At 55.7% G+C, this 14989-nt stretch overlaps 1 protein-coding gene and 1 long non-coding RNA gene across 5 annotated transcripts; both read right to left on the reverse strand.

Annotated features, from left to right (window-relative positions):
• Positions 1-2005: 2005 nt before the first annotated feature.
• Positions 2006-9753, reverse strand: FXYD2 (FXYD domain containing ion transport regulator 2). 4 transcript variants are annotated; one of them, XM_015115801.3, is made up of 6 exons: positions 9641-9753; positions 4428-4466; positions 4155-4229; positions 2720-2756; positions 2527-2557; positions 2006-2376 (listed from the first exon to the last, which is right to left on the reverse strand). In XM_015115801.3, exons 1-5 carry the CDS (start codon positions 9657-9659, stop codon positions 2533-2535), a joined length of 195 nt encoding a protein of 64 aa, XP_014971287.1. In that variant the 5' UTR covers positions 9660-9753; the 3' UTR covers positions 2006-2376; positions 2527-2532. The 4 variants fall into 4 exon arrangements, with proteins under 4 accessions (XP_014971287.1, XP_014971290.1, XP_077820512.1 ...); XM_015115804.3 differs by lacking the exon at positions 9641-9753 and adding an exon at positions 6387-6595; XM_077964386.1 differs by lacking the exon at positions 9641-9753 and adding an exon at positions 6387-6595 and having other exon boundaries at positions 2246-2373.
• Positions 9754-12627: 2874 nt separating this feature from the next.
• LOC114672414 (uncharacterized) lies at positions 12628-13890 on the reverse strand. Its single transcript, XR_013404322.1, has 3 exons — positions 13204-13890; positions 12978-13037; positions 12628-12850 (listed from the first exon to the last, which is right to left on the reverse strand). It is a non-coding gene; the product is annotated as an uncharacterized LOC114672414 (long non-coding RNA).
• Between the last annotated feature and the right edge of the window lie 1099 nt (positions 13891-14989).

The following is a 14989-nucleotide window of genomic DNA, read 5'->3' on the forward strand; positions in this document are numbered from 1 at the left end:
TGTTCACAAGAGTCCTGGCGAGGAAGCAAGTCCCAGGCCTCTGAATGCCACCTGGGGCCATGGGGCTCATTAAGCCTCGGCCTGCAGAGGCCACCCCCCAAGCCTCATATTCAACCAGGCTGGGGGAATCTGGGTACGTGGTGGTTTGAAAAGCCCCTCAGGTTCAGACCTGATAAAGCCTCACATTTCATAAGGAGGGAGGACTTGAGGCAGGGTCAGCGAAGGGAAGTGACTCATCCAGAGCAGGTGAAATTTCCCTTTGAGGGTGGCAGGCTGGATTGTCCTCTGTATGGAACATTCTAGAAACTTGACTCTTCTCTAGTGCTCTTATGTGGGCCACAGGTCTGGAATATCCCTCTTCCTCTGTGCCTTGCTGCTGCATCCAAGAGGCTTTGGGAGCCCCCCTCCTCCTGAAAGTCCCCCTGGCTGGACCTGCCCCATTCGTGTTCATTTCTCCCAACCTCGAGGGAGAGCTCAAGTGTGTGCCTCTATCTCCTGCATAGAAAAACTGCATTCCGTTTAAGGGCTTGGCCGACACCAATGAGTCCACATTTGGAGTGGGGTATCATAAGGACTTGGTGCTAAGTTGTAAGTCACCAGGCCTTCCTCTGTGTGGCTCCTGGTCTCCTCTGGAGTTTCTCCCCCCAACCCCAGGCCTTCTCTGTTTCCCCTTCACTCTCCAAACCCCCAGGCAGTCAGTGGGGAGTCCACCTCCCTGCCCCACCAACTACTCCCCGTCCTTTGGATGTTCGTGTGATGGGAAGAGCTCTGGAAGGGGAGCCAGAGACCTGAATTTTACCTCTGGCTCTGACTCAGGCTGGCCATGTCACTCTGGACAAGCCACGGCCTCTCTTGGAGCCTCAGTTTCCCCTTCTGTAAATTGAAGATGGTCTGTTTTGCTCTCTAAGGACCCTTCCCTGCTCAAGCCTTCTGTGTTTTTAGGAGAGTTAGTGGTTATCAGGGACTGGGGGAAGTGGATTAAGACAAAGAGCTTAATTCCCAGGTGGAGTGGGATCCATCCTGCCTCTGGCCCCCAAACATGCCCTGTTCATTTCCTGCTCCAGTAGCTTGATTCTCCTGCCAGTTCTCCTCTCCCCTCCCTCAAAAGCTTGCAGGCCCAGATGAGGAAGCCAGACGCTAGGTGGTGCCAGAATCCCACAATCCCTCCAGCCTTAGAGGCCTCTGAGTGAAGGGAGGGAGAGGAAAGGGGGGCTCCTTCCTGGTGCAGAAGCTCCCAGAGGCCTCCCTCCATGACCTCAGCCTTGGACTCATAGCAAAGGGGGCATGGGCATTAGGAGTTGGGCACTGGTGGGCAGAGTGACCTGGCAGCATCTCAGGCTCAGGCTGCCCTGAGTGGGTCCCTGCCTGCATGGACGGGGACTAGAGCAAGTGTGTCGATGGTCTCACTCTCACCATCTGTTCCCTGGCCCCAGGCCCTGGAATTAACCAAGCCTCCAAATAGGTGGCCCCAAGAGTGGAAAGAGGTGGCCTGAGCTCAGTACCAGGAGGGGACTGGGAAGAGGGCTGGCTCCTTCAGGACATGTGCGGAGGCCCAGCAGCAGGCCCCTTGGACCCGCCCACCCTGGCCCAGGGGTGTACATGTGGAAAATGGCAGAGCACAGGAATGTGACCACACACAGGCTCGCCTTGGTAGCCTGGGGCCTCTCCACAGCAACTCCTAGGCAGGGTTGCTTCCAGGATCCCAGCAGCAGCGCCTGGCGCCTGGGGCAGAGGCCTCGTGGGTATCCAACAGGGCCGTGGCTTTGACCCCCTGGGCCTTTCAGACATCCCAGGTGCATAAAAGCCAGGCTGAGGCGTCTGTCCCCAGGGCTCCTGCCAGTTCAGGGGGTACAAGGAGTGGCCTACAGATGACAACACTGAACTTCTTGCTTTTACAGGCAGACAGGTGCCTGAGCAATTACTTGAAAAAACAAATGAGACCCGGCTGTATTTGTACTTGAACTTGGAGAGGCTGGTGGTGACAGAGGAGGCAGATAGGCAGGCAGGCGAGAGAAGCAGCGGTCTGTGACGCTAACTTTATTATGAGCATGAGGTGGCAAGGGGCAGGAGGTGGCGATACCACCTGGGGGTCACATTGAGTCTGGAGCTTCCTTCTGCTCAAGCGCTGGCAGTGACGGGGACAAAGGTCTACAGCCCAGGGAAGAAGGGGAGGTAGCAGAGGCAGGGCCTGGCTTCCCAGCTGGCCCCTGTGCAGTGGGTGGCACTGCCGAGGCTGAGAAGACAAAGGCAGGTTGGGGCTGGGCAGGTTGCAGCAGAGGTTGGGGTTTTATTTCCTCCTTGTCCATCTCACTTTTCTCCAGGGCTCCTCTGTGATCTCCTGTGGCACACACTGCACACCAGGCCCTTGGCAATCATCTGAAACACACGATAGGTGACAGACCACCTGGCTGATGTGTGGGTGACCCTAAAATTCTCCCCTACCCAGTCCAGGAGCCAGAATTCTTCACGGTTGCCCCCAAGCCTGCCCTCCCCTCCCGCCACCTTCCCCGGGCCCTCCTAGCATACCTGCTGTTACAGCTCATCTTCAGTGATTTGCCTGGTGGGGGAAGGAAAAGCAACAGGTGAGAGGACCGGGGGGGGGGTGGGTCTAGGGATCCCTGAGGCTGGGGACCCCTCCACAGTGGCAGAGACAAAATCCTCAGCCCACCCCTCTTCCCCAGCCTGGAGCCCCTCATCGGTCACCCCGGGCAGCGCTCACCTGCGCTTCTTATTGGCCCCACAGCGGAATCTTCTGCCTTGAAAAGAGAAAAGATTTGTTTTCATGGACTCGTTTTCCAAGGAGACCCTGGAAGACTCAAAATTCTTCCAGTCTCTCCTACCTCCCTCCTGCCAGTCAAGACTGCAGGGTCAGTCTTGGAGGCCACGTTTGACTGTCCCATTTTATTTTATTTTATTTTATTTTATTTTTTGAGACAGGGTCTTACTCTGTCACCCAGGCTGGAGTGCAGTGGTGCATAGCTCACTGCAGCCTCAAACTCCTGGGCTCAAGCAATCCTCTTGCCTCAGCCTCCCAAGTAGTTGGGACTATAGGCACATGCCACCATGCCCAGCTGATTTTTTTAAAAAAACTTTTTTTATAGATTGGATCTCACTGTATTGACCAGGCTGGTCTTAAACTCCTGGTCTCAGGAGATCCTCTTGCCTTGGCCTCCTAATATGCCGGCATTACAGGCACGAGCCACCGTGCCCAGCCTTCTTTCTTTTTATGTAAGGCTGAATCACAGGCATTCAAGAACCTAAGTCAGTCAGTCAGCAAATGTTTACTGGAGCAGATCCATGGTGGGCTGTTGGCATATCGAGAGCAGCAGCAGACACTGGGCCATCATGGTGCCCCCAGCACAGTTGCCCGATGAACACCTGGAGAAGGATGGCAGCAAGTCCAAAGCAGAGCCCCTTGCTTAGGCCACTTGCCTCCTGTGCCTATGTGCTCAGCTACCACCCCGCACCGCCCTCCGGGACCTGCCATGGGCAACACGGGAAAATGGGGAGACCCACAGGACTGTGTCCAAGCCTTCGGGTGGGGTGCAGTGGCACAAGTGCATGGAATTCCAGAGCCCACAGGTGTGCTTCCTGTATCTTCTTTCCATGGGTTGTGTTTTCTGTGTGTTTTTCTTTGGGTTGGACCAAAACAAGTCAATGTGCAGTTATTAAGCTCCTGCTGTGTGCCCCTCGGGGCTTGAGGATACATAAGTCTCCTTGTCTCCCCCAGAACACTCCGAGTCTTCACTGGACCATTCTTAGAGCGCTGTCCTGACTGCTGTGTCTTTGGATGCTAGCCCTCCTCTTGTGAGGCAGGTGGGATCATCCCTATTTAACGGATGAGTTTGGGACCATGGTTAGCAATGGGGGGCCTAGTGCCCCTGCCTGGCCCTCCAGTTACCCCGCAGGTTCACTCTCACCTCCAAGGTTCCTTCCGGGCCCACTGGAGGGTGCACTTGAGCAAGCGGGAACCTTACACTGTGCTCCCAGAGCCTGGCACCCCACCGGGCACCTGTTCCCACATCCTGCAGGGGCTGTGCGTGGTGGGGAGGCTCACCCCTTCCTTGGGGACTCCGGAAAGCCAGCCTGCTCAGCGGCTTTGAGAATAGACGTGCCCCGGCCGGCACCCCTTCCCTGGAGGCCACCCCACTTACTGAGGAGGATGAGGAGTCCCACGATGAAGGCCAGCCCGGCGAAGATCAGGCCCCCATTGCGGACAGTCTCATAGTCTCGGGAAAGAGAGGGCAAGAAGAGTGGGATGGGTGGTCTCTCCCAGCAGCCATCTCTCCCCGCAGCCCGCCCACAGCAGCCCGTGGTCACGGGGGGAGATAAGGGGCACAGAGCATGGACCTGGGACTGGGAGAGGCCGCTGCTTGGTGGGAGGGGTCCTGAGGGCTCAGGAAGGGTGAACAGGGGCCCAGGCTTACCATAGTAGAATGGGTCCACATCCCCTTTGGGGCTGCCGCCTGGGAGAGAGCCAGAGGTGGGATGAGAGGAGTCACCAATGGTGGGCCAGCCACAGGAACAGCTGGAATTCCCTGTCCTTCCCTTCCCAGAGGACCCCCAAGGGTCCAAGCGGGCGAGGGGAGGCTGGGAACGGAGTGTTGCTAAAACCATTGCCAGCAGGCTTCTGCTCTAGGTGGCTTCAGACACAATCAACTGGGGCCCAGATACCGAGTGTCAGAGGGGGATCTGTGCTGTCTGGGGGGCCTCTGACCACTCCGGAAGGGAGACGATCTCCTGCTCCTTGATTCCTACCATGGTAGAAAAGGCCAGGAGAGGCCTCTCCCATTAGACTCCCAGAGGCCTCTCTCCACAGGACCATTTGGCTATCAGGTGCTTAGCAGGTATTTGTGAAATGCATGAATAAATAAAACAGAACCTTAAAGTTTATCAGACAGAAGGAGGAAGCTGAGCCCAATGTGTAGACTTGTCCAAAGTCCTAACGATAGCTGAGACGGACCTCCTGTCCTACGTTACCATCCTCAGGGGAAGCAGATCTAGTTAAGAAACATTAATATATAGTGCTGGTCAGGCACCGGGCAAAAGCTAACAAGAGCCTAACTCATCTAACCATTATGGCAACCTTATGGGACGTCAAAGTCATTCTGGTGTAATCCACAAGAGGATGGAAGTACAGAGAAGTAATTCCCCCACAGTTATAGAGCAAGTCAGGAGTCGAGCTGGGGTTTGAACCCAGGCAGCAGGGGGCTGAGAATGGAGGTGCATAAGCCCTTTGCTCTGCCGCTTCTCAATGGCAGGAGGGAAGGAGCCCATCAGAGGCAAGTTCCTGCCCCTGCCTCCAGTGGCCTCCCCCGGATTTGGAGCTGCTCAGCAGGCAGGTCTCACAGTGGTGCCCTGCAACCGAGTACACTTACCCCGCACAGGCCAGAAGGTGGCCTGGCCGGGACGCTTCTGCCACAGCTGAGGGCCACTACTCTTTCTTGCCCTGCTGGAGCCCCTTCTTGTACCAGGGAAGTAGAGCCCAGGAGGAAGGAATGCACAAGTCAGCGCCTTCCAGGCTGTGGCAAACTGTGCCCCTGGGCAGTGGTGAGACTCAGGGTCTGGCAAGCCCAGCTGTCCCCAGCAGCCAGTCCCTGGGCCAGGAAAGGACAGGCCAGGAAGAGTCAGTGCCCATCCTGACGGGCCTGAGGTGCTGGGTGCTCAGGGAGACCATGAGGGACCCAGCGTCTGCGCTGTCATTACAGATTAGGTTCAGGCCTTGTTCAAGATTATACGTGGATTAAAGTGTCAGAGCTACAGCTAGACCCAAGTCAAGGCTTCCCCACACACCCTAGGAAACCTCCTCCTCCATGGTCACCTGGCCCTGAATCACTTGCCGAGACCCTCTCAGCCCAGCACCCTCCCCTTTCTGCATCTGGCTCAAAACCCACCTCTGTCAGCAAGTGCCCCTCTTGGTTTCCAGGCCTGAGTCAGTTCCTGTGACAGGAAGCCTTTGAGGTGTGTGACTTGAACTTGGGGGGCTCTCACCCCAAATCCAGCCTAGGAAGGCTGACCAGAGGGGCCTGCTCCTTCCCCAGCCAGATGGACCCCGTCTGCCTCCTGCCCAAGTTCAGATGGTCTAGCAAGATGCATTGAACTCAGGGCGGGTGTGTGCCAGGAGGCTGAGGAGGGACGCTCAGCTCTCCATCTTCTATCTGCTGCCGTTCTGCCACTCAAGTTATCTTTCTTTGGGGTTAAAGCAGGGTTCTCTTTTAAGTTGCAAATTTTCTTAGAGAGGAGGCCGACAGGAAGAGGGGCTGGGTACTCTGGAAGGCTGAGGTGGCAGAAGAGGGAAGAGTAGAGTCCAGCTGACCCTGCAAAGGCAGGCCAGTCAGAGCCACCCAGCCTCACACACCCCCGGGCACACACACCAGCACACTCACCACCGTCCATCGACAACCCAGTCATTTCCCCAGCTGAATGGGCTGTCTCCACTCCCTTCTTCCTGCTGTCTCTGCTTTTTGGAGAGTGTCTGGCTGCCTCCGCGGGGTGGCCGGGGACGAGGCGGGGGCATTAAACATTAACAGTGCCAGGTAATATTTACCCTGGTCACAAGAAAAGCGGCAGTGTGGATGGAGGGGCTCCTGCGGCAGGGTGAGGAGGCGCGTGGGGAGGCAGGGGCAGGGAGGAGCTGGCTGAGTTTCTAAACCCTCCCAAAGGAAATTTCCAAAGAGAAGGGCTGGGATGGGTCATCAGTGGTGCTGTTCTGCCAGCTGGGGAAGCCACAGCTGGGGCGGTGGGAACAGGAAAGTGGAAGTTGTACAATCTCTTCAGTGTACACTGTACTTGGGAGCTTCCGGGGGCAGTGTCAGGGGTCCCACACGGCCCCCAGCCCAGGCAGGGCCCACCGCACCAGCCACCATGGATGCCACCGCTGCAGCTGCTGTTCCTTATGTGGCGCTGGAGGCTTTCCTGCAGTGGTCCCTAGAAGCCTGGCCCACTGCTCCCCCACCACATCCCTGGAGCACCCCCAAAGCCCACCAGCAGTAGATCCTCCAGAAGGGTGCTTCATCTGTCTTCCTATTCATCCATCAACGTGCACCCTGCAGGTCACACCTCAGTCGGAAGGGCCCCAGTCATCCCCAACTAATTTCTCCTTCCCTGCCGCCCCAGTACTTCCTCCTACCACCATTTGGCCTGGCTCTTGGATTGTTTCCTTGCCAGTTTACCATGGCGCATGCAGGATCCTTAAGGACGGGGCAAGACTTTCATCGCAGGGAGAATCCCCTGCTTTTATGGTTTACCAAGCACTTTCCTCATTGTTATCTCCTTAAGCTTTATGTTTCCCGTTTTACTGATGAGGCAGGTGTCTAAGGCACAGAGAGGTGGGGGCCTCGCCCAGGGTCACACAGCCAGTGTGGGGGAAGTGGAGAATGACAGTCAGGCCTCCTGCTGCAGGAGGCAGCTGCTTTCCACACCTCGCAGGCAGCCTCCCGACTCCACTGTGACCTCCTTCACCCCGGGACTCCTGTGCTGGGTAGTCGTGGGTACTGTGGAATCCTCGTTAAGTTCTAGTCCATTGAATTGGCCTCCAGAAGAGGCTGAAGCCCAATGCCCACCAAACAGCCAAGGTCAGAGGCCAGCAGCCACCAGGGGTGCTTGAGCCCTCCTGAAGGGAGCCACTCTATCTATGAATCCTCCCCAAGCAGGGGCAGGGCTTGGCACTTGAGTTCACACCCTGGCCCTCTCACTTGCTAATAATATGGTCTCAGTCAATTACTTCACCTCTCTGTGCCTCAGTCTCCCCATCTGTAAAATGGGCACAGTACCCAGCTCCTAAGGTGGTTGTGAGGGGAAGTGCGATAATGCATGCAAAGAGTGTATCCCGGGGCCTGGCACACAGTGAGTGGCATCATTGTTACTGGTATATGTGTGCTGATTGAAGAAATAACAGGCATTAGCTTTTGGCAAATGTTTGCTGTGGGACATGGAAAAGCCAGCCACTCTCCAGTGAAAGTGGGCACGAATGAGTGAGCTGGAGGGAATGTCATGGCCCTGAGGATCAGGTGTGCAGCTTCCTTCTTCTTCCAGAGCCAAGGAATATATATTTGTGCAAACATCCCAGCAGAGCCAGCGTTTGGGGAAGATGGGCCATGCGCCAGGTTCTTGGCATGCACTGCATCACTTAGTTCCTGCTAGCGCCGTTTTACAGATAAAGAAACTGAGGCTGCTCCTTTGCTTTCCACAATAGTCCCTGGAGGTGGCCAGGGCAGTGTCATGATCCCCACTGGGTACACCAGAAAAACCGAGGGCAGGAAGGTGAAGGGACTTGCCTGAAACACACAGTTAATGGCAAACCGGAGGTAGAAAGCCCAGACCCTCAAAGGTGTGCTACCAAAGCTACTGCCGTCTCCACACAAGACAAGGTGCTCCCTTTACTATGCAGGATTGTGTCATCTTACTGGGTTTTGTCTATGTTTGTAAGCCTCCGTGGATTCTTTCAGGAATAATAAGAGTGTAAAAATAAGTGGGAAGTTAAATAAATTCATCTGTCTATCTATCTATCTATCTATCTATCTATCTATCTATCTATCTATTGACAACCCAGTCATTTCCAAATGGACTGTCTCCTCTTGCCTCTTCCTGCTGTCTTTGCTCCTCAGCGGGGTGGCCGGGGATGAGGTGGGGGCATTAAACATTAACAGTGCCAGGTAATATTTACCCTGGTCACAAGCAGAGCTGCAGTGTGGATGGAAGGGCTCCCGCTGCAGGGGGAGGAGGTGCCTGGGGAGGCACCTATAGACGGATAGATGGATAGATAGATAGATCGATAGATAGATAGATACGGATGATAGATTGATCAATAGATAGATGAATAGGAAACAATAGTTGAAAGCTAGTTGCATTTTTAAACTCTGTGTGAAAGGCACTGTTTCAAACACTTCACAGAAATTAATTTTTTTTTTTTTTGAGACGGAGTTTCGCTATTGTCGCCCAGGCTGGAGTGCAATGGCATGATCTTGACTCACTGCAACCTCTGCCTCCCTGGTTCAAGTGACTCTCCTGCCTCAGTCTCCTGAGTAGCTGGGATTACAGGCATGCGCCACCATGCCCAGCTAATTTTGTATTTTTAGTAGAGACGGGGTTTCACCATGTTGGTCAGGCTGGTCTCGAACTCCTGACTTCAGATGATCCACCCACCTTGGCTTCCCAAAGTGCTGGGATTATAGGCATGAGCCACTGCACCTGGCCAGAAATTAATTCTTTAGTCATCACAATGACTCTTACAAGGTAAGGAAGGCATTATTATCACCCCATTTCATAGAGGAAGAAACTGAGGGCCAGAAAAGTTAAATAACTTGTCTGAGGTCAGATGGCCAGAAAGTAGGGGAACCAAGATTTGAAGCCAGCAGTCTGGCTTCTGAGTTCCTGCATCTCTGAAGGACGGATGGACAGACAAGTAAATGAGGTGGTTGGACAAGCTGCCTTCCCTGCCCTCGCAGCTCAGAGATGCTCTGCCACGTTTCACAGCAGGCCCGCGACTCCATACGGAGATGCTCTCTTTTGGACGTTCTGCCTCTCTTCCCTTCTGCCTTTCCTGCCCTTCTGGGGAGCTTGTGGGTGCACTTGAAAGGGACAGGGCTGGCACCTGTGTCAGAGCCTGAGCAGGAGGAGGAATGGGGTTCAGAGGACTCACCCAGGTACCACCTGTCCATAGCAGGAGCTGCTGGCTGTCTCCAGGAGTGCAGGAGAGCAGGGAGGTGCCGCTTGCCCGGGGCCTGGATGGAGAGTGGCACTCCCTCCCTTCGCACCTCAGGTGAGCCCACAAACAGGAAGAGACACAGGCAGGGAGGAGGGGCTGGCAAGGGAGCCCTTACCTCGTGCCCACTTGCTAGGGCAGGTTGGGGCAAGGGATCCACGTGAAAGCCAGGGGAGATTCTCTGACCTCCACCTGGCACCTGGAGATGGAGAGGCCGTCAGATGCAGCAGAGCCAACCACAGCCCCAGCCCTGGCCCTCTCCCTCGAGAGGCTCCATGCCGCAGCCAGCCCAGGGTGCCCGAAAAGGGTACAGGAGCCAGGAGGAATCAAGGAACCCAGTCTTCCCCAGGTCCCTGGGCTGGTGGCAGCTGAGGGAGACCTTCAGGGGCATTGGATGGGTCCCCTGAACGTTACTCCGCTGCACCTCCGTCCTCCAGCCCAGCTGGGCCGTTGCCTGGACGTATCCTGCCCAAGACCCAGTCTATAGCTAGGCGTCCCCTGAGACTGGGAGGCCCAGCTGCAGCCTCTCGGGGGAGTGGGAATGGTTTCCAGGACCCTGTCCTGGGACCTAAGGCACCGGTCCCAGCTTCCTGTGTCGTTCTGGTCGTTGGCAGAGAACGGGGAGCAGCTGCGGGGCTGGGAGCCGGAGCTGTGATGGGGGCTGCTCCTGTGGCCTGCCCTTTCCGCAGCTGAGACCCCTCACTCAGCCCGCAGTGGCTCGCTCAGCCCGCAGTGACTCACCCCAGCTGTGATGTCAGGCCCACCTCTCACACCTCAGAGGGCTCAGCTGGAGACACCAGCAGCCTAATGAGGCTCTGGGGGCTGCTGGTTGGTATCAGAGGGGAATGGCCAGAAGACAACACTGCTAGGCCTAGGGCAGGGTCAGATCCAGGAGCCAGCAGGGAGCCGCAGGGAGCCCCACCAGGCACAGCAGCCCACTAGGCAGGGTGTCCCACCACGCAGGGAAGCCCACTACGCTGCCCAGGCAGTCGCTGTTCCTCGGCCACCAAGGCCTTGCCCACAGCTAAGCTGCAGTGAGCAGTCTCTGTGTAGCTGACTTGGGACCACAGGGTCTCCCTTAGGTTCCTGTGGCCGCCCTGGCACGGCCACCCCAACGCGGACACAGAGAAGCAGGGTTGGGAGGGGCTGGCTCTGGCCCCAGCCTCTGACTGGGCTCTGGTCACTGTGACTCCTGCCTCTCTGTCCCTCCTTTGCAACACTCCCTGTCCTGAGGGGAGGACTCATGACATCCCAGGGAGCCCTCACAGGGCTGAAATGGAGACCAGGAGGTCTAGAGAGGTGCTATTTCTTACCGGATGGGCTGAGATCGGCACTGGGGTCCCTGAGCACAGCCCTGACTCCAGGCTCTCTGCACCTTTCCCTCCAGACCACCCTGGAGGCAGGGCCAGCCCTGCCCTGGGGTAGGTAAGAGCTCGGCTGGCAGGCGGGCCTGTCCCATGCTCCCAAGTGGAAACCTGCCCACTCAGCCCAGAGCAGCCGAGTGGAAATTCCCCGAGCTGGGGATAGAGAAGTTTACAAACCTCGAGGCTGGGTAAGACTTAGAGGTACCTGGTCCAAACATATTCTAAGTGGTTCGGAAAAGTGGAGGTCTCAGCAAATCCCCCCCACCCACCCTGCCAGTACACACTCCGTTCCCTGCCCGCCCCCAGTGTTGCGAAGGAAGGCATCTCTATCTCAGAGCCTGTGTGATTGATGGCCCGACTAGAAAGGACACCAAGGCCATCCCATCCAAACCCCTCCCTTTACAAGTGGCTCCCTCTCCTGCTCAAAATCCTCAGGGAGGGCTCAGATGATACGCCAAAATCTGTCTGTGTCCAGAAAGAAGCCCTTCTTTTTTTTTTTCTTTTTTTTTTTCAGATGGAGTTTCGCTCTTGTTGCCCAGGCTTGAGTGCAACGGCGTGATCTCAGTTGGCTGCAACCTCTGCCTTCCGGGTTCAAGCGATTCTTCTGCCTCAGCCTCCCAAGTAGCTGGGATTACAGGAGCCGCCACCAAGCCCAGTAATTTTTGTATTTTTGTATTTTTTATTTTTAGTAGAGACCAGGTTTCGCCATGTTGGCTGGTCTTGTACTCCTGACCTCAGGTGGTCCCCCACAGGCGTAAGCCACCACACCCGGCCAAAAAGCCTTTCTTAATCTGGCTCCAGGCACCTCTGAGCTGGTCCCCGACCTCCCCGCCCTGCTCTCTGCTCCAGCCATGCCAGCCTTCTTGACACCCCTCACCCTCCAGGACCTCTGCACGGGCGGTTCCCACTTCCTATATGCTCAGCCTCCACAGGGCTTGCTGCTCAGTGCACACTGGCTTCAGGGCTTTCTCCAAAGCCCCGATTCTGGGCATCTCTGTATAAAAATGTTCACACCCACCGCCTCAGCCCGGCTTTTCCTCTGTGGCACTTGTTCTTACCTAAGGTATGTGTTTCCCTTATCTTGTTTGTCCCTCTCCCAACTAAAATCTAAGCACCAGAAGAGCAAGGATTTTTGTTTGTTTCTTCATTCCCCCATGCCTGGAACAGCACATCATGGGACCCAGTTTTATAAAGTGAATGAATCAGTCCCAGGCAAAAATCAGGCAAAAATGGGGACAGGACAGAGGTGAAATCATTTCTCCCGTGCTGCAGGCAGACGCAGGACTTTTCTCAGGCAGCCTCCTTCCATGCTGTCGCCTGTCCTGTGAGGAGTCACAAGACCCGATTTGCCCTCACAGAGGCAGCAACCCCCACCTTGCTGACAGCTCCCCCAGAGTCCCTCTCAGAGGGTTCTCTCTCACTCCTCTTGCACCCCATCCCCACCCCCTCTCCTCTCCCTTAACCTCCCCTTCCTTCTCCAGTCCTGCAACAATTTTCAGAAATTGTCCTATTTGTTCTTTGGGGGAAACCCAGGCATTTGTTAAGTCAAGCAGGTCCCACCCCTCTCGCTTCACTCACGTTTAAGTCCTTCTCAGACTTCCTTCCTGTCCTCCCCCAGCTAGCTCAGGTCATGGGTCCTAGCTGGCACTGGGACAGGGAGCCCCTCTCTGAGACACCTGCTCTCCTGCAGAGAGGTCGAGGCCCTTCCACCTGTGGCCCATGTTCCTGAGAGCAGCTCAGCTCAGGAGAGTCTCTCCTCGTAGACATCTCCATGCAAGGCACCCTGAGGGCCAGACACACCCATACATAAATCCCCTTTCATCCTGAGACTTTGCTGAGGACTGCCTGACCCTGGGCAAGGGCACCCCTCTGGATCTTCTCCACCTGGAAAATGGGGTAATAACACCTACCTTGCAGGATTGTTGTGGGAACAGAGACAAGGTAGGTCGAGCGTTTGGCCAGAGAAGGTCCTAAAAAATGATGGCTGTGTTTTCCTTACTCTGAACTGGTCCCCCCAGGAGACAAGAACACTCACGGCAATCCCTTCCCTTGGCTCAGTCCCCAGTTGGAGTGATCTCTAAAGCAGGCTCCTGGGAGCACCCTGCCCTGGCATGATCCCTGCTGGCCACCACTCACCCTGCATCTCCAGCCTCCCTTTCGTCTCCACACAAAACCAAGCAACCTCCTTTGTCTGATGGTTCCAGGCTGGAGACAAAGGAGCATCCAGCGGTGCTCTCCTGTTTTCTCCAAGACCCAGAGCTCTGGGAGATGCTGGGAGGTAAGGAGAGGCAGCGCCCACTCCTGGATGCGTCAGCACTGTCACAGCTGATGAGACAGTGCCCTCAGTGGCGAGGCCTCCGTCTCCCCTGTCTCCCCCAAGCAGGCCTCCCTTTTGTCTCCTGACTCCTAAATCTCAAAGCAGTCATTTGGGGTGGTCATTGCGGGGTTGGTGGGGCAGGGAGGAAATAGGCTGGAATTCAGCTGACCTCTGTCTCCCTGGCGATCAAAGGCAGAGGCCCTCACCACCAGCTTCCCAAAATGGGGCTCTCCAGCTCCGCCGGCTCTGGCCTTTGTGGGAGTTTACAGCCTTGAACTCCAGGTCCCCAAATCAGTTCCTCCTGGTGTTGACTTGCAGCTGGAAAGGGCTGCAATGAAGCAGAAGCCAGAAGGCCTAGGAAGCCATGACCCCCGGCCCAAGTCAGTCCTCAGCTGCATAACCCGTGTGGCCACTGGGCAGGGAAAGCGGCGGTTCCCAGGCCCCATTCATGCAACTCAGAAGTCCTGAATCCTGAGGAACGCTGGCTCCTGTCTCCTGCTGTGGTTGCAGGTGCCAGGTCACGGGGGTCTTATAAGGCAGGGCTGGAAGGAGGTGGGCCCCAGAGGGTCCATTCCTTAAGTGTTGGCTTCAAGATGGCCTGAGCCATGGTGCACAGAGGTTCTGAGAACTGCCAAAGGGCAATGTACTCTAAAAGTCAAGGTCACCAGCTGGTGACAAGGGCAAACCCATTTGACCCACCTCTCCCACAGTGAATACCCTGGAGAGAAATGCATTCTTGACTGTTCTCAGAACTCATGTCCAGGCTTGAACTACCACAGAGCCCATTTCTTTCCAGCTTTTCTTAGTTTTCTCCTTCTGGTAACCAAACTCCCCCTCACCTCTGAAAAGCAGCTTGAGGCTCGCCACCTCCGGGAAGACCTCGCGGAGCAAGCCCACCCCTGGCTACTCTTTCCTTCCCTCCACGACCTTCCGGATGCCACTGACATGGCTTGAATGGCTGGCATGTGGCTGTGTCACCATTCTCTTCATTTATAGCACAGATTGCCAAGTCCCTGGCCTCCTTGAGGCCTCAGGTCGGGTAAGCTGTTAAATGTTTGTATCTGCACTGAGCCTCGTGCTCACTCTCCACACTTGGCAGCAATTCCACCTATTCCAGGGTCTCGATGGTTCCAAATTGCTGCTTAGAGCCTCCCAACAATTCAGCCAGGCAGGCTGTGCGATGCCCATCTTACAGAGGACACCGCAGGTGGTCTGCAAACAGGTCAGAAAGTGAACCCAAGTCTAACAGAGACAAGAGGAACCCGGCCATCAGAGAATGAGGAGACAAGGAAACGGATAGTAATGTCAACATTAATAGCATAATAGCTACACGGAGAATTGTCACGGAGCTTCGATGTCCATTGTATCACTTTGACCCTGTGAGATAACAGAAAAGATTTTGATGCATTTATTTTATAGGTGATGAAACTGAAGCTTAAGTGGCTTTTCCAGGGTTACACAGCTAGCAGGAGGCCCAGCTTACCCCAAAGCTAGGAAGGACTTGATTATTCAGAAAAGGAAACTGACAGAGAGGCTGGGGTCTTTCCAAGCTCACACAGTTAGAGCAGAGGGGACCTCGGGGATGTTCTGAGCCTCAGGCTCCAC

Source organism: Macaca mulatta, chromosome 14 (genome assembly GCF_049350105.2).
Source record: "Macaca mulatta isolate MMU2019108-1 chromosome 14, T2T-MMU8v2.0, whole genome shotgun sequence".
Taxonomy (NCBI): domain Eukaryota; kingdom Metazoa; phylum Chordata; class Mammalia; order Primates; family Cercopithecidae; genus Macaca; species Macaca mulatta.

What these genes read in the sequence shown, in the direction of transcription:
- FXYD2 (XM_015115803.3), bottom strand. Translation starts at nt 6,411, where the DNA reads ATGACTGGGTTGTCGATGGACGGTG. An exon ending in TGGGTTGTCGATGGACGGTG is followed by an intron (nt 4,467 to 6,386) that starts GTGAGTGTGCTG and finishes GCTCTCTCCCAG; the next exon opens with GCGGCAGCCCCAAAGGGGAT.